Source organism: Meleagris gallopavo, chromosome 24 (genome assembly GCF_905368555.1).
Source record: "Meleagris gallopavo chromosome 24, MGAL_WU_HG_1.1, whole genome shotgun sequence".
NCBI lineage: Eukaryota > Metazoa > Chordata > Aves > Galliformes > Phasianidae > Meleagris > Meleagris gallopavo.
In genome coordinates this window covers 4,622,208-4,642,144 of record NC_139427.1, presented here as the reverse complement: position 1 = coordinate 4,642,144, position 19,937 = coordinate 4,622,208, and the positions used below count along the sequence as shown (strand labels likewise).

General features: G+C 59.5%; 3 protein-coding genes across 3 annotated transcripts; 1 reads left to right on the top strand and 2 right to left on the bottom strand.

Moving 5' to 3' along the window:
• Nucleotides 1–206: 206 nt before the first annotated feature.
• Nucleotides 207–7,937, top strand: CKAP2L (cytoskeleton associated protein 2L). Its single transcript, XM_085242864.1, has 9 exons — nucleotides 207–297; nucleotides 1,615–1,681; nucleotides 2,390–2,456; nucleotides 2,792–3,885; nucleotides 4,313–4,520; nucleotides 5,091–5,246; nucleotides 5,659–5,722; nucleotides 6,655–6,805; nucleotides 6,894–7,937. Exons 1-9 carry the CDS (start codon nucleotides 279–281, stop codon nucleotides 7,117–7,119), a joined length of 2,052 nt encoding a protein of 683 aa, XP_085098990.1. The 5' UTR covers nucleotides 207–278; the 3' UTR covers nucleotides 7,120–7,937.
• Nucleotides 7,919–11,947, bottom strand: LOC100548071 (cytosolic purine 5'-nucleotidase). Its single transcript, XM_085242865.1, has 18 exons — nucleotides 11,869–11,947; nucleotides 11,567–11,640; nucleotides 11,364–11,481; nucleotides 11,189–11,284; nucleotides 11,010–11,101; nucleotides 10,873–10,930; nucleotides 10,677–10,770; nucleotides 10,521–10,574; nucleotides 10,328–10,411; nucleotides 10,190–10,231; nucleotides 9,994–10,101; nucleotides 9,847–9,913; nucleotides 9,093–9,263; nucleotides 8,944–8,995; nucleotides 8,802–8,862; nucleotides 8,542–8,718; nucleotides 8,356–8,448; nucleotides 7,919–8,274 (listed from the first exon to the last, which is right to left on the bottom strand). The coding sequence occupies exons 1-18, from the start codon at nucleotides 11,943–11,945 to the stop codon at nucleotides 8,218–8,220; spliced, it is 1,575 nt and encodes a 524-aa protein (XP_085098991.1). The 5' UTR covers nucleotides 11,946–11,947; the 3' UTR covers nucleotides 7,919–8,217.
• Nucleotides 11,948–12,328: 381 nt separating this feature from the next.
• On the bottom strand, nucleotides 12,329–19,883 carry SLC20A1 (solute carrier family 20 member 1). Its single transcript, XM_085242821.1, has 11 exons — nucleotides 19,725–19,883; nucleotides 19,085–19,613; nucleotides 18,872–19,012; nucleotides 18,670–18,755; nucleotides 17,118–17,214; nucleotides 15,606–15,725; nucleotides 14,195–14,452; nucleotides 13,570–14,119; nucleotides 13,304–13,489; nucleotides 13,010–13,094; nucleotides 12,329–12,845 (listed from the first exon to the last, which is right to left on the bottom strand). The coding sequence occupies exons 2-11, from the start codon at nucleotides 19,398–19,400 to the stop codon at nucleotides 12,684–12,686; spliced, it is 2,001 nt and encodes a 666-aa protein (XP_085098947.1). The 5' UTR covers nucleotides 19,401–19,613; nucleotides 19,725–19,883; the 3' UTR covers nucleotides 12,329–12,683.
• Between the last annotated feature and the right edge of the window lie 54 nt (nucleotides 19,884–19,937).

Here is a 19,937-nt window from a genome sequence, read left to right as displayed (position 1 = left end):
GAGACCCCACACCCCCCTCACGCCCCTCCCAGCCCCACCGCCACCCCCGCCCCCCTCCTCTCCACCACACCCGCTTTCTCACACAAACGAACGCGATTGGCCGACGCGCCCTTCCGGCCCCACCCGTGACTCCGTTATACCCGCCCCTTCCGCTCGCTTCGCCCAATCGCAGCTCATCGTCTCCGCCCCGGCCCCTCTCATCGTTGTTCTCCATTGGGCGGTTTGAAAGAGGCGGCGGCCAATGGGCGCGGGCGCGGCGGTTGGGGCGGGTTGTGGACATGGCGGCGGCTGCGCAAGGTGAGCGCTGGGAGCGGGGAGCGGAGCGGAGCGGGGATCCGAGCCCGGCCGTGAGGCCGGAATCAGACGCGGGGGTGCGGGGAGTCTGGGCCGGCTGTGGATCCGGGCCTTTGTGGAGGCGACCTGTGGGGTGACCGCGAAAGGAAGGAGCGGTCCTTGAGGGCAGCCCTGCGGAGAAGGAGCTGGGGGTCCTCAGGGGTGAAAAGCTGAACGTGAGGCAGTAGTGTGCGATTACAGCTCGGAAAGCAAATGGGATCCTGGGCTGCATCAGCAGAGCCCGAGCAGGGAGGTGATCGTCCCCCTCTGCTCTGCTTTGTGCGGCCCCATCTGCAGCACTGCGTCCAGGGCTGGGACACCCAGCACAGAAAAGACAGGGAGCTGTTGGAGAGGGTCCAGAGGAGCCACAGAGATGAGCAGGGGCTGCAGCACCTCCCTGCAAAGACAGGCTGAGGGAGCTGGGCTTGTTCAGCATGGAGAAAAGAAGGCTGGGGGTGAGCTCAGTGCAGCCTTCAGTACCTAAAGGGAGCCTACAGACAGGAGGGGAATCAACTCTTGGAAAGGGGAGAAACAGCAGGACAAGAGGAAATGGTTTGAAATTGAGGGAGGGCAGATTTAGGTTGGATGTCAGGGGGAAGTTGTTTGCTATGAGAGCGGTGAGGTGCTGGAACAGCTGCCCAGAGAGGCTGTGGATCCCCGTCCATCCCTGGAGGTGTTCAAGGCCAGGTTGGATGGGGCCCTGGGCAGCCTGGGCTGCTGTGAGATGTGGAGGTTGGTGGCCCTGCGTGTGGCAGGGGGTTGAAGATTCGTGATCCTTGAGGTCCCTTCCTACCCTGGTCATTCTGTGATTCTGTGAAATGAGAGTTGGGGGCGGTGCTGGGGGCTGCAGAGGTGGGAAGGGATGTGGTGCTGGGGAGCGCTGGGCTGGGTGCACCCAGAGCCCCCAGTGATCACTGTGAGTTGGGCCTTACTGCCCTGTGTGAAAGCAGAAAGATGGAGAGTGAGTCTTTAGGTGATGTGATAGGAATAGGACGAGGGGGAACGGAGCACAGATGGGGCGGACAGCCTGGGGAAGCTGTGGGTGCCCCATTGCTGCTGGTGCTCATAGGCAGCACCTCCTACAGGCCTGCAAAGCTCCACACGACTGAGCTCTGGGCAGCTTCGTGCTGTAAGCATCAAACAGCTCTTCTTGTTCCTGCCTCGTGTGTGCCGGGGGTCTGGGAGCAGCACTGTGCTCCAGCAGGGAGCTCGGTGATAATGCTTGTCCCCAGAGCTCCGAGGGCTGTGTGTGCACTACGTTTTCCTACCATTTCTTTGCAGAAGAGCGGAGAAGAAAGCTCCAGGAGTACCTGGAGGCCAAAAGGAAGCTGAAATGCCCCAGTACCAAGTAAGTCGGGGTGTGCTGTCTCTGCATCGCCAGCACCTGCCTTCTTGCTGCAGTGGCTTGCTAACGAGAGCAGCCTCGGCCCCGTGCCAGCTGTCAGAGCTGAGGCTGGAACAGCTCCTGCAGTGCCCTGGCACTGCTCTGCTGTTACTGGCAGCGTCAAAACAGACGTGGTTTGAGTGTTGATGTTTCCTGTTCTTTAATACCACGTCTGCTGGGTGTCTTCTGAATCTCCATGAAGCTTTTCCATTCCAGGCTTTGGGTTTGTAGGACAACCTTTGGTTGCATTACCAGCTTCGTGCAGCAGAAAGTCGGTCCAATTTTGAGTGCTGTGTTTTAGCAGCCTTTAGCAGTAGGGTAATATTAAGAAGGGACATTTTCAGCCCGTTTAAAAGCAATCAGAGAGAAGCTCATTGCCACACCTGACCTGTTAAGTGAGTTCCCATCACGTCCTGCCCGGCCCCATCAGCTGCAGGAAGCGCTTTGATCTCTTTTCTCGTCAGTGGAAGTTGTGAGTTATGCAACAGTCTTTTGTGTCACTTTTCCGTTGCCAGGCGGAAGGAAAAGAAATATTACGTAGTTCTTCCTTCATAGCTTCTAGGCTTCAAAACGCTTCTCATCAGCTCCTGTGGCTGTGGCAACCAGAAGTACTTTACGTATTTCAACTTTTCTGGAACAGCTGCTCAGTACCTGGATAACTTGTTTCCGCAGGACCTATTTAAAGGACCGGACTAATCACCTGGATCCACTCTTAAAACCAGTTTCTAAACCAGAACATGTAAGTAGAAGAGAACTCTTTTCAGTCTGGTTTTGTATCTCATGCTTGAAGTGCATCCAGGCAGAAGAGGGTACACAAACCAGGACAGTGAGTTCCTGACCCCAGGCAAGCAGTAGTCAACACACTGCTAAACATCTGGCCCTAAGACAACTAATTAGTTTTCAGAGGAACTTAAGCTGAGAGAATTGTCCTCTGTCCTGGTGCTGGGTGTTACGCTGGGCTTGCTTCCCCCTGCAGGGCTTTGTGCTGGTGGGGCTGCGATGGGAGCGAGCTGATGGGGTGTGAGTGAGCTGAGCTCTGCTCTGGGCCCTGCCTGAGGTTCTTTGTCTCTGCAGCTTGACAGGAACAAGAAGGGCACTGTCCAAAACGTAGCAAAGGGCACCTGGAAGGATGGCAAGCTTGCTGCCAAACCTGCAAAGCCAGCTGGGCACGCTGCACTGCAGCAGTCTTCACGTGCATCGCAGAGAGTAGCAGTGATACGGCCACAGCAGCTGGGGAAGGGCACAGAGCTGCCTGCAGGGCTCGTTCCAAGCACAAACCCCTCTGCACAGCCCAGAGGGAGGCTCCCAACTTCTGCCTCTTGTCTCCTAAACTCTGGAAGGCCGGAAGAGACTGGAAGTGGCCAGCCTGTGCCCAGGGCACCTTGCTCCCTGAATGAGGGCCTGCAGGAACGGCTTGGCTGTGGCAAAGAGAACTTGCCGGCACAAGCAGCTACGAACCCTGTGCCCAGCAACACTTTTCAGTCTAATGGGAACAATCTGGGGAAAAAGAGAGCTTTGGCTCACGGGCAGAGCTCAGGCACTGTGTCAAGGACTGTCAAGGGCCCAAAGGACAGAATTAATAGCTGCCAGACTAAGGAAATGATGAGAAATCAGGAGAAATTCAGGAAACCCCTGCCAGGCTCAAAAAGTGCATCCCAAAGACCAAGCGGCACAACTCGGCCATTGCAACCCCCTCAGTTACTTGCCAATTCTACACGTTTGCTACATAAAAAGCCAGTTGTAAAACAGGAAAAAAACAATGCAGCAAGGGAACCTGTGGGAAAGCTTGGCATGTCTCTGATGGGAACTCTTAAGCACTCCACTAGAGTTCCTGCAAAGCCCCCAGCCTCCAGCCGGCCCCAGGGCACCACAAATGGGCCCACGAGGACAACTGGCCTGCAGCTGTGCACCACAGTGCAGTGGCAAAGAGCCACAGTTAAAGGGGGAGCAGACAGGAAAGATGTGAAGACAGCACCTTCTGGACACACAGCAATATCCCGAGCGGGAGTCCCCAAAAAACAGTCTCTTCCCAGCACCTACAGCTCCAGAACTCGAGGAAATCGGGGTGAATTTGGGAGCAGGAGGGAGATGCATAAACCAGAGCTGCCACAGAGGCATGGAGTGCATGCGGGGCGTGTTCCCAAGAGCCCAACGCCAGAGGATCGTAGGTAAGTGGCATCGTTGGCTGACTGTTCTCCCCCCCAGGGGAAGCAGAGCGAGGCACTGAACCACCTGAGCCGGCTGCAGGCTTCAGGGCCCAGCTGCAGTCTGAACTGTTGGGATGCTGCAGCACAGAAGAGGGTGAGGGTGAAGTCTGGTGTCCTCTGGGTTCCTCATTTCCCCCATGCGATAACTGGTTGCCTGCAGACAGCAGTGAGTGAGCAGCATCTGAAGGGACAGCCCTGCTGCTCTGTGCTGCCTCTCCCGTTTTATCTTCAGGACGCACTTAAATTTGGGAGGGTTTGCCTCTCCCAGCCTGGCTCGGTTGTGATTCTCAGGGTAGAAGTTCTTCCCAAGCAGCTAGAAATCCAAAGGGCAGCCCGGCAAGTGCCAGTGGTCTGTGGTGGTGACAGTGATCCCTTGGTCCTTTCACAGGAGACAGCTGGAGCAGTGGCTGGCCTCCAAGGGCAAGTGCTACAAACGGCCGCCTATGACACTGCCTCCAAAAAAGCCAATGAAGCAGAAGGAGAAGCCAGCCCACAGGAGCACTGTGCGGGAGGAGCAGAAGCCAGAGAAGCCGGAGCAGCAATACCTGGCCAGGATCAATGCCCTGCTGACAGAGTGCCTGAAGCTCATCGAGGAGGTGGGAGTGGGAAAGGGGCTACGTTAGCAGGCTGCTCTTTTCTTGAAGCAAAGCATTCTTGCTTGGCTTAGGAAAAGTCCCCACGCTCAATTCACTGCTGGAGTTGAGGGCATGTGGTGAGATGCACTGAGAAGGAAGGTGGATTGATAGCCACTCTACAGGCATCCCTGCGGTTGTCCTGGTTGTAGCAGTGCATCTTGCAGCAGGGATTCCTGCAGCAGCAGCCCAGGCTGGTTGAACCACTCCAGGATATGTCCTTGGTGGGCCCCACTACTGGGAATGCCATCTGCTAGCCCAGCTCTGGGTTTGGTGGCCCTGCTGGTGCCTGTGCTGAAGAATCTGTCCCTCAACTTCCCTCTGAAATGCTAGGCTCATTTTTTTTTTGAGGGGAAAATGGAGACAGAAAAGCTGTATCATCCATCCAAGGTCATGTAGGGGATTTGTGGAATGTGAGTGCAAAGTGCAGACTTCAGACCATCCTCCTTTTTGCTTTCTGTTTGAGAGGACATTGGCATGCAGGCAGCTCTCCAGTGCCCACCTCTTCTCCAGTACTTCACCCTTGTCTTGCAGGGCGTCCCATCGGAGGAGCTCTCAACAATACTGTGCCATGAGCCCAGTGCAGAGAAGTGTGCCAAGTTCTGGATCTGCAAAGCCAAGCTGCTTGCCCGCAATGGCCCTTTTGATGTGACAGGGCTGTATGAAGCAGCAGTCTGTGCAGGTGCTGAGGTGAGTAAGGAGCCCTTTGGTACCTCCTGTGCACCAGCAGGTGCCCCAAAGCCCTGGGGTTGGATTTTGGGATCAGTTTAGCAGCTGTTGGTGAAAAAGGCCTTTAGAGCTGTAAGTCCTGGTTGCTTCCACAAAACCACTTCAGGCAGTGTATGCACGGGGCCAGAGGAGGGCAGGGAGGGCTGTGAGAGAGCTGGCAGCACGTTGAGCCTGGTCTGCACAGTGTAACTGCTGCACCTGGGGGTGGGCATCTGCACACAGATCTGGAGAAGGGAAAAGCTGTGGCCGTCTGCACTTCCCTGAGTGAGGCAGCAGGAACCTTTTCTCCTTTCTGAACTGTAGTCTTCTTTCCCTGCCTGCCTTGACCTGTGTCCTGATTTTTATTTTATTTATTTAATTTTTTTTTTTGCAGCCACTCCAGGAGCTCAGAGAAGTTGTCCTTGATATTTTGAAGACTGCAGAACAACCATCAGAAGGTAACACGTGCATGCAGGGCTGGCTGGCTGGCAGGTCGGTGTTCCCCATGCTTTGCAGTCTGTCCCAGCACCCCGTGTCCCTGCTGACTTTGCTGACCATTGCTGAGGACTGAGCATTGTGAAAGTCATCTCAGAAATGGGGCTAAATTCCTCTGCCAGAGCTGAGCCTGGCACAGCACGCAGGGCGCCCTGGGTTATGTCCAGAGCTCTGCAGTGTTGTAGTCCCCCTGCAGCTGGAGCTCTCTTCTCTCTCTACAATCCTGCTGCCCTTTTCTATGTCCAAATGAAGGCCACAGGTCACAAGTACTGTCCCCCAGGGGTCCATCTTGGGACTGGTGCTCTTCAACATCTTTATCAATGCCACAGACAGTGGGATCTGGTGCGCTCTCAGCAGCTTGCAGATGCCACCACACTGAGTGGTGCAGTTGACGTAACGGAAAGGAGGGATGCCATCCAGACCTGGGCAGGCTTCAAAAGTGGACCCACATGAACCTAATGAAGTTCAGTAAGGCCAAGTGCAAGGTGTTGGGGTGGGGCAATCCTAGGTTTGGTTAGCTTGGAGAAGAGAAGACTGTGGGGACACCTCATTGTGGCCTTCCAGTCCTTGAAGGGACCTTACAAGCAGGAGGGAGGCTGACTTTTCACACAGTCTGATAGTGGTAGGGCAGGGGGGAATGGCTTTAAGCTAAAAGAGGGAAGATTTAGATTAGATGATAGAAGATTCTTTACTCATGGGGTGTTGAGCCACTGGAACGGATTGCACAGACAGGTTGTGGGTGCCCCATTGCAGGAGGCATTCGAGGCCAGGTTGGATGGAGCCCTGAGCTGGTGGTTGGCAACCCTTCCCCTGGTAGCAGGTTGGAGCTGGGTGATCTTCAAGGCCCCCTGTGACCAAAGCCATTCTGATCTATGAGTTCCCTCTCTCCTGTCAGGGGAAAAGCCTGAGCAGTGCCTTCTGTGGGAGCCCACAACACCTTGCCCAGGCGAGAGGCAGCACACGGCTGTGACTCCGTGCCAAAAAGAGCGCGCCCTGAGCAGCCTGCCTGTCTCCTCCATCAAGCTACAAGTGACGTCTGTGCCCAGGTGAGACTGAGCTGCTGTCAGCAAGCACCCTGTGCCATTCTCTGTGGGCTTTGCATCACTCATGCTTTTTTTTTTTTCCTCCCTGCAGAGTGAGGGAGCTGCCAGAAGGCCAAGAACTGAAATTCCTGACACCCGTGCGGCGCTCACTGCGCATAGAGAGGGCTGGGAGCCGCTACCCGGAGATGCTGAGGGACCACGACCCCGTGGTGTCATCCCTCAGAGAAATCCTGGATGATGATGAGGAGACTCAGTTCTTTTTCCGGAAAAACAAAGCTTTGCCAGAGGTGGCAGAGGTGGAGGTTTTGAGTCTGTAGCCCCAAATGTTGCTGAGGGGATTCCCTGCTGGCTCACCCACCACGCTGCCTTGCACTTACACTGTTGCCTCTCAGATGTAACTATGCAGGAGTAGCTTTTTTCAGCCTTTTTCACTGTTTTTAAGTGTTTAAAACTTTACACTAGAGATGCAGTGTGAGCCGGTGGGGTGGTGGGCAAGGTCTGGGATTGCAGATGTGTCAGCCATTGACTCCTCCACCCCAAATCACACCCTGGTTTTTGTGCTGACTGATGGTTCTGGTCACTGCAGTGCTCTGGGTGCCTCTCAGGGCTTGGGAAGTGACGTCCCAAGGGTTTGCTCCTGAAGAAGGAACACACAGCCCCTGTCTGGGACCACCCTGCTGCCTCCTGCCACCAGGAGAGCTGTGCTCAGCCTCAAAGCCAGCAGTGCTGTGAGGGCACCCAGAGCCCAGGGTGCTGCAGGTTCCCCCCTGTAAGAGGAGCACAATGGTTCTGCTGTCGCTAAGACAGAGCAGAGCCCCATCTTCATCTTCCTGCCCCTAGCGAACAGCAGTCCTGCTGCCCCACTGCTCCTCCCCACCCAGCTTTGTGAGTGTCTTTATCCAGGAACCTCAGCTGGCTGAGGAGCTGCAGGAGCAGCAGAACCAGCAGCACAGAGCTGCTCCAGGGCTTGCATGCAGCCATAGCACTTGTCCCAGCTGCTGGCCCAGGCCTTGGGAATTGCCCTTTGCTCCAATCTTCCCCAGTCTTGGGGCAAAGGAATTTTCCTTTGAAAAAAAATATAATTTATGTCTCTTCTATTACTATGTGACTCCAATAAAACTTTGGCAGAAGTTAACGTGCCTTTTATAAATAGACAAAGGTAAAGAAGGGGAGAGGCTGGGACTCTTAGCAGGTAAAAGGGAGCAGCAGTGGCCCCAGGCCTTGGTGTGTTTGGCCACCATCCCCCCAGAGCAGTTTCCAGTGCTGGAGCTGATTGAGAGCTGCTGGGTGCACTCGTGCTGCCCTGCAACAGCTCATGGGTGTGGAGAAGGGCACCATGGTGTGGGGATGTTCTGCTGCCATCAGCCCCAGGAGCAGCGCTGGGGATTGGCACTGCTGGATCATTGGCTGTGAGCTCAGGCCTCACCATCCTCTTCCTCCTCTTCGCTGGAGTCCTGGGGGAGCTCCAGGTCCTGAGACAGACAGAGGGGCTCAGCGAGCACCGGACTGTGGGTGCTGGGTGCCCGGCTCCTGTGCCACAGCTCCGCCCTCACCTGCTGGCTGTGCTGGTCCAGCTGCAGCTCCAGGGCTGTGCTTCCCTCTCCAGCATCCACAGGGCCGTGCTCCACCGTTGACTCGTGGGCCATCTGCAGCGGGGACGGGTGGGAGCGGGGTGGGCACCCGGCTCCTGATGGGCTTGGGGGCAGGGAGGGAAACTGAGGCACAGGGTCGGCCCGTACCAGGACAGAAGGTGCTCGGAAGAGGTAACTGAAGGGGTAGTAGAGGAAGTTGAGGAAGGAGGCAGCATAGAGGTCTGCGTAGCGCATCAGCTGGCTGGCAAACAGGGTCTGGCGCGAGCCGCAGCGGAAGAGGCTGCCCATCTTCCCGTAGCACATGTCCATCTCGTGTGTGACTTTCTGTGGGCACAGCGGGCGCTCAGGGCACCGATATCCCATATGTGGGCTGCTCTGCAGGACGGGGATGGTGGTCCTGGCATCACCTGGATGCGACGTTTGATGGAGCTGATGTCCGGGCGCTCGCTGCTGCCGCTGTCCAAATGCCTGCGGTGGGAGCGGGGGGCTCACAAGGGCCCTTTGTGTCCCCCCCTCGGATGCAGGGATCCCAGAGTGGTGCCCACTCACTGGTACAGCTCTGCCAAAAACAGGTCCAGGCTCCGCAGCTCCTCGAACAGCTCTGCCAGGCAAAGCTCCGGCTCAGTGCCTGCACTGCAGCCGTCCCCTGAGGAGGGGGGGTCCTGCAGGGAGGGGGGGGCACGGCTGGGGCTGCTCACCGCTCTTCTCCGTCCACACCTGCAGCTCACGGGCCAACTCGGGCACCACCAGGAAGGTGCGCCAGCCCTGCCGCTTCTTGGACTTGAGGATGTCCCCGAAGATGTGGTCCCCCATGTACAGGATGTCCTTGCCCTTCACGCCCAGCAGGTCGCACACCAAGTCTGACGAGCCTGGGACAACAGGATGGCATGGCGTGGGGTCACCGCGTCACTGCGCCCCTGCATCCCTGTGTCACTGCATCCCCCTATTACTGCACCTCTCTGCATCTCTGTGCCACTGTCCCAGTGTCACTGTATCCCTGTATTACTGCACTCCTCTGTCACTGCATCCCACTGCCACTGTGTCTGTGTCACTGCATCCCCTTATTACTGCACCTCTCTGCACCCCAGTGCCACTGCATCCCAGTGCCACTGCATCCCCACATCACTGCATCCCAGTGTCACCGTGTCCCTGTTCCATTGCAACCCTGTATCACTGCATCCCAGTGTCACCGTGTCCCTGTTCCATTGCAACCCTGTATCACTGCATCCGTGTGCCATCATGACCCCATGCCACCACATCCCCGTGTCACTGCATCCCTGTATTACTGCAATCCTCTGTCACTGAATCCCTGTGCCACTGTGTCTCTGTGTCACCATCCCGCTGCCACCATGTCCCACTGCCACCACATTCCTGTGCCACTGCATCTCCATATCAGTGCATCCCTGTGCCACCACGTCCCTCCACCACCGTGTCACCCAGCCACGCACTCACCACCAGAGTAGACAGCACAGTGCTGGAGGGGCCCCGTGTAGGTCCCGATGCGCAGCTTCCCCGTGTCCTGTGAGCACAGAGCGCCCCATGGTGTCACCCCCATGGCTGGTGGGGGCGGGGGGGGACGCGTGGTGCCCCTGTCCCCACCGTGTTGACTTGGCGCAGGACGGTGCCCTCGGCAAAGAAGAGCGGCTTGCGGGTGTCCACCACGATGAGATCGAAGTAGGAGCGCCAGGGCCGTGGGGGGGTCCCGGTCTGCTTGGAGGAGGGGGGGAAGGTGACACGGGGATGGGGTTACAGATGGGTGGGGGCACCCCCAGCCCCAGCATGACTGTCCCCTTACCTTGTCCGCATCACTGAAGTCGAACAGGTAGGACATGATGGCCTGCAATGACACGTGGTGTCACCCGGGAGGGCAGTGGGGTTGTGGGGGTCACCCTGAGCTCAGCCCCCCTCCCAAAGCAGCAGTGCCACCACTCACATCGGTGTAATTGTAGTCGCTGTTGGTGGCCAGGAACACCTTCCCCACCTCCCTCATGCGGCTCAGCAGCAGCGGCACACGGGGCTGCGGGGGCACAGTGAGAGCAGTGGGGGGGGCACACGGGGACTGGAGGGGCACACGGGGACTGAGGAGGGTCTGGAGGCCTGGGGGGGGGGGACTCACGGACACTCACGTCTTTCACCACGTATTTCTCCAGGTTCTCCAATGTCTTCTCCTTCAGGCAGCCCTGCAGGGGGGGATGGGCGGTGAGGGGGTGACAAAGGCTTGGAGCCTCCCCCCCCAAACCTGCTGGGGCCACAGGGTCCCCCAGCGCTGCCCACAGCCCCACCGAGAGATGCACTTGGTCCATGGCCTCCCGCACGTCCTGGAACATGCTGCGGAAGGACATGAAGAGGTTCCCGTGCTTGTAGCCGGTGTCACAGCTAAAAATGGGCAGAAAAAACAGGGGGTGAAGGTGCTGCACAGTGGGGGGGACCTCCGGACCCCCCCCAGGTTCTGAAAACAAACCCCCACATCCCGCTCACCTGACGTATCTGGGGCAGTTGGAGAAGAAATCCACCAGACAGGCATAGAGGTGGGTCTCTGCCATGGGAGGGGGCTGTGAGGGGGGGGCAGCACCCCAAAATTTGGGGAGGTCTGGGGCCGGGGGGGCACAGCTCACCCGTGAGGTTGAAGAGGGTGTTGAGGATGTGGAAGCGCTTCGTGTCGTCCCGCTGGATGAACTTGTTGGGGTAGTAGTGCAGGATCTCAGCCCTGCAGAGGGGGCACGGGGCCGCTCAGCCCCTCCAACCCAAACCCAAACGAAGGACCCCCCCCCAAATAAAAGAAATACACACAGACCCCCGGAGGAAGCGGAAGCCATGGGCACAGACCAGCAGGTTGCCATGCGAGTCCACCTTCAGCAGGTTCCCATAGAGCGCGTCGAACACCAGCCCCCTGTGGGACCGTGAGCAGGGCAGGGGGGTTGCGATGCGTGCGTGCCCCCCCGGCCCCCAGCCCCCCCACCAGCACTCACCGGGTGGGGAAGGTGGGGTCGTATTTGTAGGCCAGGATCTCGTAGGGGTACCCGATGGACACCAGGTGCTCCAGCAGCAGCCTGAAGCCCAGCTCCTCGTAGGCGGGCGATTTGTACACTGCACAGCGCAGGGGCCACGTGGGTTCGGGACTGGGGGTCTCAGCACCCCCCCAACCCACCCCCTCCCCCCCCGCCCCACGCACTGGCCAAGGTGTAGTCCATGTCGAAGCCGAAGCACTTGATTTTCTCCAGCGCCAGGCTGCGGTTGACGAAGATCCTGGGGGGGGACAGCAGTGTGTCACGGGGGGGTGGGATGGCACGGAGCCCACCGGAGCGGCGCGGGGGTTTGTCGCCCGGCTGGGTGGCCGTATAGTGAATTATTGGGGCAGAAAAACGGGATTTAACCAACAGAGGCTGTGGGGGGAGGGGGGGAAGAAACACAGAGGCCCCATTTCGCCCGCTCCCCCTCCCTCCCCCCCCACGCTCCCCCCAACCCCCGCCCCACCGATGCTGGCAGTCCCCGCGCAGTGCCCGGGGGTCGGCCCCCCTCAGCGCCGTGCCCCTCTCTCTCTCGCTGCCCATCACCGCTGCCTCCCCCCCCCCCGCCGCTCCCCTTCGCTTTAAGGGGCCCTGCGCCCCGCCCCCTCCCCCCCCCCCGGTGGCCGCCCCCGGGCAATCATTAACCGGGGGTCAAGGCCCGGCCCTGGGCAGCCCCAACCCCATGGAGCACGAACCCCCCTAGCAGCCCCCCAGCGAAGGCCCCCAACCCCCCCGGCAGCCCCCGCTGCCATCAGCCGAACATCGCTGCTGGAGAGCCCCGATAAGAACCCCCCCCCCACACCATATGCATCCCATGACTGGAGGGCAGGGGGGCACACGTGAAGCCCTTATCAGCATTCCCAGCCCCAGGTACACCCAGGGGGTGACGGACATCCCTTCCCCCCCCCCAAAGTGAGGCACAGCGCTGGCGTACGAAGGAAACCTTTATTGAGTCCGAGGTAGCAGCAGTGCGGGGGGCAAAGCCGAGCACAGCACAGCCCGCGGCCCCCAGGGGGTCACTGCAGGGGTCCGGGTTCAACTGGGGGGGGCAGGAAGGGATAAAAAAATAAAGCGGCCCTCGTCACTGCTAGGCTGAGGCTGGGAGCAACGGGACAGCCCAGCACTGCTCAGCTTGCCTTGAGAGACACGGAACGTTAAAAAAATAAACCATAAAGAGCCGTCGGTGACAACACGCAGAGGAACGGAGGGAGCCCTGTGGCCGGGAGGGGGGGGCCTGTGTGTGACCCCCCCGGGGCAGCAGCAAGCAGGCACAGTGCGGCCTCACGCTCCCAGCACAGCGAACTTGAAGAGGGCCATAATGGCGGCGCTGATGAGGCCCGAGATGGGCACGGTGACGAACCAGGCCATGAAGATGTTGCGGAACAGGCGCCAGTCCACCGCCTTCCTGGAGCGCAGCCAGCCCACCGACACCACCGAGCCCACCTGAAGGAGGGCACTGCTCAGTGCAGCCCCCTCCCAGCCCCCCCCAAAGCCCCGCTGCTCAGCACCGGGGTTGCAGCTCTGCCGTCCGCCCTCCTCCCAGCCTTGAGGTTTGCAGCCCCTCCAGGAGGGCGGGGAGCCACGCTCAGCTCAGCCCATGGCCCTACCTTGCAGTGCGTTGTGCTGATGGGGAGGCCCACGTTGGAAGCGATCACCACGGTCACGGCGGATGCCAGCTCGATGCTGAAGCCACTGCGAGGATGAGAACAGGAGGAAAGGTGAGACAGAACCCACCCCCACAGCCCCCCTGCACCGTGCAGACAGATCCTCTGCATGGTGGGACCAACCCTTGTGCAGAACAGGGCAGGTGTGCAGGCAGGCACTGCCCACAAGCCGCACCGGAGGGGATCAGTTCTCCCCCCTGTGCACGTGCAGCCCCCAGGAGCAGAGCTCCACCTTACCTGGATGGTGTGATAGGAGTCAGGTCCTTGCCCATGGTCTGGATGACCCTGCGGCCCCACACCCACAGCCCGATGCAGATCCCCACACCCCCGTAGAGCAGTAGCCAGATGGGGGTTGCCACCTTGGTGGCCACGTCGCCTGTCTGATAGACCAGGTAGAGCGCAACCAGGGGGCCGATGGCATTGCTGCAAGAGAAGGGGAGCGGTTCAGAACCCAGAGTGCAGCTCAGAGCTCCAGGAGCAGCCACGGCACTGCTGGTACTGACCTGACATCATTGCCACCGTGAGCAAAAGAGCCAAAGCAGGCCGTAAGGATCTGCAGGAACTGGAAGAGGAGGGACACCTCGGGCTTGTCCTGGTCGTGCCACTCTTCCAGCGAGCTGCTGCTGCCCTTCCTGTCCTGGAGACCCATCTCCACTTGAGCAGCATTCAGATCCACGTCAGCAGCAGGGTGCACATCGGCCACCGCGTTGCAGTAGCTGGTGTAGCTGTCCATGCGGACCCGCTTCTTGGTGTCTGCCACAGGCCACGTCAGCTTCTCCATCTCCTCACCCTCCCTGGCCCGGAGGGAGTCCAGGGGCATGCCGCAGATGGCCATGGTGTAGGATGTGTAACTGTTGTTGCGACGCAGGGGTTTGTCCCCCGAATCCCCCATGCAGTCCCCCATTTTGGCCAGGTGCAGTTTATGCAGCAGCTCCTTATACAGCCCCGAGTCCTTGTGCACGGTGTGGTACTGGTACTGCCCGCTGGAGTTCAGGTGGTGGCCCACGGGCTGGTGGAACTGCACGAGGTTACCATTGGGCAACTGAACGGCTCCTGCGAAAAGAGAAAGCGGTGAGCGCCCAACCGGAGCCGCGGCGCAGCCCCAGCGCAGCCCCCAGCACTGCTCACCTCCATCCACGTTGCTTTCCTTCAGGTCGATGCTCGGGAGCCGCTCGGGGGCCTCCTCTGCATCCCCCAGGTTGAAGGACACCGTCCTCTCCTCCACGGCCGCCCGCTGTGGCACAGCAGACCCTGCCTCGGCGCTGGGGCTCTTGGCATCGCCTGTGGGAGCATCGCCCAGGGGCACCTTGGGCTCCTCGTGCTCCTCTTTCAGGCTGCTGCTCTTCTCCATCAGCGGGCTTTCAGAAGGACTTGATTTTATCTCTCCTGCAGACAGAGGCAGCTGCCGTTACATCCCAACCCTTGGCACAGCCACGGAGCCACACCTGCCCTGGATCGTGCCCCCACGCTCACATTTATGGCAGATCAATCGCTTTACAGCTTCTCCTGAATCCTGAACTTTGCTGCTCCCTTTCCACCTCAATGCTCATCAGTCATACCTCGTCCGACACGCGGCAGCCAGGCCGTCACAAGCCAGCTCATCTCCTATTTTTATCCCCACACACCCACACGGGGTGTGGTGAGCACCATGATGGGGCTTCTGCCGGTTATTCCTCGGGCACAGATCCCTCTCCCAACAAACAAACCTCCCTCAGGCCGCCCTGCCCTGCAGCCACAACGTGAGCCATCACCACTTCCACACGGTGATCTGTGCCAGGCCGGCCCCCCACCCCTCCTGGGGTCCCCCCTCTCCATCACGAAGCTGTGAGCCCAAACACCCCGATTTGCCTCTGCTTTCCAAGGCAAGCCCTGGAAGCTGAGGCCGCTCCCATGGGCTGCAAGGAAGGAGGAGGCACACAGTGAGGCAGAGGAGGGAGCCTGCCCTGCAGCTGCCTGGAGCTGCAGCAGCTGGAAGGGTTCCGAGGGCAGCCATAAAGCTGTCAGTCACACCCCAGTTACAGCAGCTGACAAGGACACTTGTTATCCCCTCGCCTACAGGTCTGCAAATGAGGAAGCAGGCTGCATGCTATGTCTGTATGCGAGAGCACGCAGCCCTCCCGTGCTGCTATAGAGCTACAGGACTGCTGCTGGGGGTGTTTTTCAAAGGGTATTTCTGCCCTGGGGGGAGGATTTCACCAGCCTGCCCAGCTCTGTCTCGCAACCCGCATTGATCCCCAGGAACACTGGGATTAAAGGTTAGCAGCCTGCAGTGCAGGCAGGGCCACAGGCTGCCAGCCAGCAGCACAGCGCTGCTCCCAGCAGGAATTTGGGGTCCCCCAAATTGGGGGGACCCTGCGGGGTTGGCCGGAGGCACGCGGGGCCGACAGCTCGGCCGCACACACCCAGAGCAGCTTAAGTGCTAAGTGAAGCTGCAGATCCCTGCTAAGAACAGCCCCATGGTAATGAGATTGGCCGCTGCAGAAAGGAGCTGGCCGGAGCGGCTCGCCCTGCCCAGAGCTGCACAGCGCCAGGTACTTACGTTCAATTTTCTTCTTCATTCTCGGACATACAAAGAACCAGACGACGAGAGCGCAGACAACAGCACTCCCCGCCGAAATGAGGAGGATACCCCAGAGAGGCAGTTTGTCAAAGCCCAGCACTAGGAAATAAAACAAGGGATCTTGAAACCCCGGGGACCCCCTCCGTGTCCGACTCTGCTCCCCCAGCCCAGAGACCACACAGAAAACAAGAGCTGGACCTCACAGAGCCCCGCTGGGCCGCGGTCTCCCCCACAGAAAGCTAATCTGTTCCACATGTTCAGGCACTTTCCCTCCCTCCTGCAGCCAAACCCGATTAGTGCCCGGTGTGCATTCTGCCTGAGCAGCAACAGGAACGCTCTCAGCCACCGCACAGCCCTGCGTCCTGCCTTGCTGCAATGTCAAAGAAAACAGCAGCACGGCTGCCGCAGCACCACGCTGCCTGCCTGGCACACGGGGACCTCAGCAGCTCCAGGAAGGGGACTTCTCAGCTGCACACCCCAACTCAAAGCTCCTGCTCCAACACCTGCCCTGCAGGAGGAACCCGAGGTACTCCATAAGTGCCTTTTGGCAGGGGCTGGCACGCAGCCCCCAGACCAAGCAGGAGGTGGCCCCGCTGAAGGCAGCAACACGCTGCTCCCTTTGCACCAACATTACAGCTGCACAACACTGCCAGCCCAGAGCAGACAGCTGGAACCTACAGCCCCACTGCTGCCTCCTTCTCCTCCTCCTCCTGTGGATGCTGCAGGGAAGCAGACACCCCCGGAGCCTTCCAGGCACTGTTTACAGACAAAACCCTCGGAAGCCAACGCTGCCTCCTGTCACTCCACCTCCAGCCTCCAATGACCTCTTCCACTGTTCCACAACAGGAAACCCACTCAGACTGAAAACAGCTCACGCCGAGAGCTCTGCCTGCTGGAAGCTATGATTTGTGTGTTTTCCTGCACCACCTGCCCTCAGCTCTGTGGGCACCGCTCTCTGTGTGCCAGCCCGGCGGGCGTCACGGCCGCACCTTGCCCGGCCATCCCCCTACACAACAGCCAAACACAAACATTTCAATCTGCTGTTCCCAAAGGGGCTGCAAACTGCGATACGAGCTCCTCTTCTCAGCACAGGTGCCAGCTGCAGCACACCACCTCTTCTCGCCAGGAAGCCTCAGGGATAATTTGTTTACTCCTAGGGGCTGGGTGTGCGGGAAAAGCCTCTGCCCCACACCTCACTATAGGGCCACAGGGAGAACAGCAGCCCCAGCAACATCTGGGTACCCGGCTCGGGGGGGGACATCACTATCTGGAGCTCTAGGGGGAAAGTTCTGTGGGGTTTAGTTCAGGCAGGCACCTATCTAGCCCAGAACTCAGCGCACGCTAGCCTGCCGCCTTCTGAAACCGGCACAGGCCAGCCGCCTTCTAGGAGAATTCAGCCCTGAAAAGCAAAAAGGGGTAAATCGGGCATTTAATGGAGGCTTCATCAAGGATTTCCAAAGTGAGGTTTCAGGCACCGCAGTGCGTACTTACAGGGCGCGCCGGTAAACATGATGGAGAAGAGGTTGATCCCCACGGTGCAGGCGTAGAAGACGGGCAGAGCACGCAGGCCGTTGGGGACGGGGTCTGCCTGCAAGACAACGTTTGGTGCTGCAGCTCTGGGCTGGAGGTCCCTGCATCCCCTCCCCGTGCTCCGACTGCGGGGGTCTTTCAACCCACCGGGTGCTTTGGGAGAAAAGCGCTCCTCAAAGCTGTTGCCTCTTTCTCGCTGATTCGGGCAGAACGACAAAGCCCTCAGCTTGCAAGCAGCTTTACTGCCCTGCAGACCTGCGCCCAGAGCACCAAACCCAGCCCTGCCCAGCACTGCTGCCAACACCGAGGGACAGCGGGAAGCAGGAGGTGGCAAGCAGGGCTCTGAAAGGGCAGTTATGCAAGGCTGCTCCCACAGCAGTGACGCCGGAGCGTTTTGAAAGGGTTGCCAGGCAGAAAGCACAGTGATAAGATCTTAACATCTCTTGGAGCAGAAGTAGTTCTTCCAGACCTAAAATCATGGGTGTCATTAAACCAAAACGTGCAGAACAAAGTGCTGATAAATAACGCCGGAGCCGGGCGCTCTGGGCAGCCAGCAGAATGCCCCCAACCTGAAGGATCAGCGTGCTTCAAGTTCATACCTCCAAAAAACAACCTCCAAAGCTGCATCCCCAACATTCTGAGTGCCAGACCCCTTTTTTTCCCCAGACTTTCAGACTCTCTAAACAGCAGAAATCTTTTCCAGCACAGACAGAGCCTGTGGATTCCCTTGAGGTCTCACTGCCTCATCAGGGTGCTGCTGCCACCAGGCAAAGTTTAGGGCAGAGAGGAACACAGAGCAGTTTGGCTGTGGAGCTTTGATCACAGCTTTCAGCTGCCAGGACAGAACAGCCCACAACCAGAGGGTCCTCACGTGGCTGCCCCCAGCACAGCCCCCACACCAGACCTGTTGCTCTCCAGTGGTTTGGGATGGAAAAGCTCCTACATCTGTGGGCAGCAGCTCCTCCAAACACCAAAAGAAACCATAGGAGCTGAAGGGAGTTCAAAGTGACGCTGCCACAAACCATGCATAAAGCAGCACCCTGAATCCTGACTTTGGGAGGCTGAAACCCGCAGCAGTGCGGAAGCAGCTGCAGCAGAACAGCCAGGAGGTGTGGGCTGCTCAGGCTGCCTCTCCTGCAGGGGGAAGTGCAGTTTCCAGGCACTGGGGACAATTTTGGTTCTTCCCGGCTTCAAAAAAAGCCACCATCATCACTTGTCAACTTCTACTGCAGAACGAGAGACTCATGTGAGTCCAGAAAAGCATGGCATGCAGCTCCAACCTTATCAACTCCAGCAGCAAAGCTGCAGCTGCCTCTGCTCAAACAGCCCAGATGTTTTGGAAGAGGCGAGCAAAAGCTCCTTATCTCCTGGTCCCCACCTCATGGGACAAGAGCGGGCCCGGGCTCCCCATCGCTCAGCCACAAGGACACACGACACACTGCAGTGCCCAGCAAACAAAGCAGCGAGCAGCGGGAGCTCCCGCAGCCTGCCGGCACAGCTGGGCCATCCTTACCTTGCGGAGAATGAACCTACGGACAAGGAAGAAGAGGACAGCAGACATGATGCCGGAAAGGAGGGGTGAGATGAACCAGGACAACACTAGGAGAAAAGAGGAGCTGTTGGAGCCCCGCTGCGGGAGGGAAGCCCTGCCACGAGCTGGTGCCACGCACAGAGGTGGGCACGCTGCTCCTGGAGCATCGCCTCGCCCGGCTCACCGATTTTTAGCAGCTCGGACCACTTGACGCCTTTCTGCCCTTTGGCCACCAGCGAGAAACCAATGGTCGCTCCAACGATGCAGTGCGTACCCGAGATGGGAAGCTTCAAGAACGAAGCCACAAGCTGCCACACGGCCGAGCCTGGAAGGCAAAAGGGAGGTGGGTGAGGAACCACGGGGCACCCCTGGGTGTCACGCCGTGAGCGGGACTCACCGAACATGGCGCTGATGGAGCCGGCCATCAGCTCCTGCGTGGCGTTGTACATCTCCACGTCGATCAGCCCTTTGCGGATGGTTTCGCTGACTTTGGCCCCCAGCAGCACAGAACCCACCGTCTCAAAGATGCTGGCCAGGATGCAGGCCTGCCGCAGCGTCACCACGCCGGAGCCCACGGCCGTGCCAAAGGAGTTGGCCACGTCGTTGGCGCCCACCGAGAAGGCCAGGATGAAGGCGATGACGAAGCCCAGCACCAGCATCCATAGGAAGGGGGTGAGAGGGGCGGCGGTGGGCTCGGGGAGGGGCAGCTCCATGGCCAAAGCTCCGGGCTACGAGGAGGTGTGAGCGGGGCGGGGAAGGGAGGGGCGGGGGGTTACGGGGACGCTACAATAAATTACGGCGGGGAATTAAATAGGCTGCGCGGCGGGCCGGACGCGGCTCTGCCACCGCTATAGCGCTGCACGGCGGGGCGGGCGGCTGCGGGCGCTCAGGGCCGGGCCGGGCTCCATGGCGGCGGGCGGCTCATCCTGCGGGCGGACAGCGGGGCCTCAGCACCCTTCCCGCGCACCGCCAACGGCCGCTCCCCTCCCGCCCCGTTCCCGCCGCCGCGCGAGGCCCCGCACGGCCGCACCGCTCACCGACAGCGCCGGGCGGGAAGGCCGGGACGCAGCACGCGGACGCCGCTCTCAGCTCCGCTTCGCCGCCCCTCCGCCTCTCACTGGCGCGGACGCCCCCCCACCCGTCCGCTTTATAGCCTGCCGACACCCAGCGCCCACCCTCTCGTGACGTCAGCAGCCGGCTCGCAGCTCCCGTTGGCCAGCTCGGCGCCGCGGGGCCGAGGTCGCGCTGCT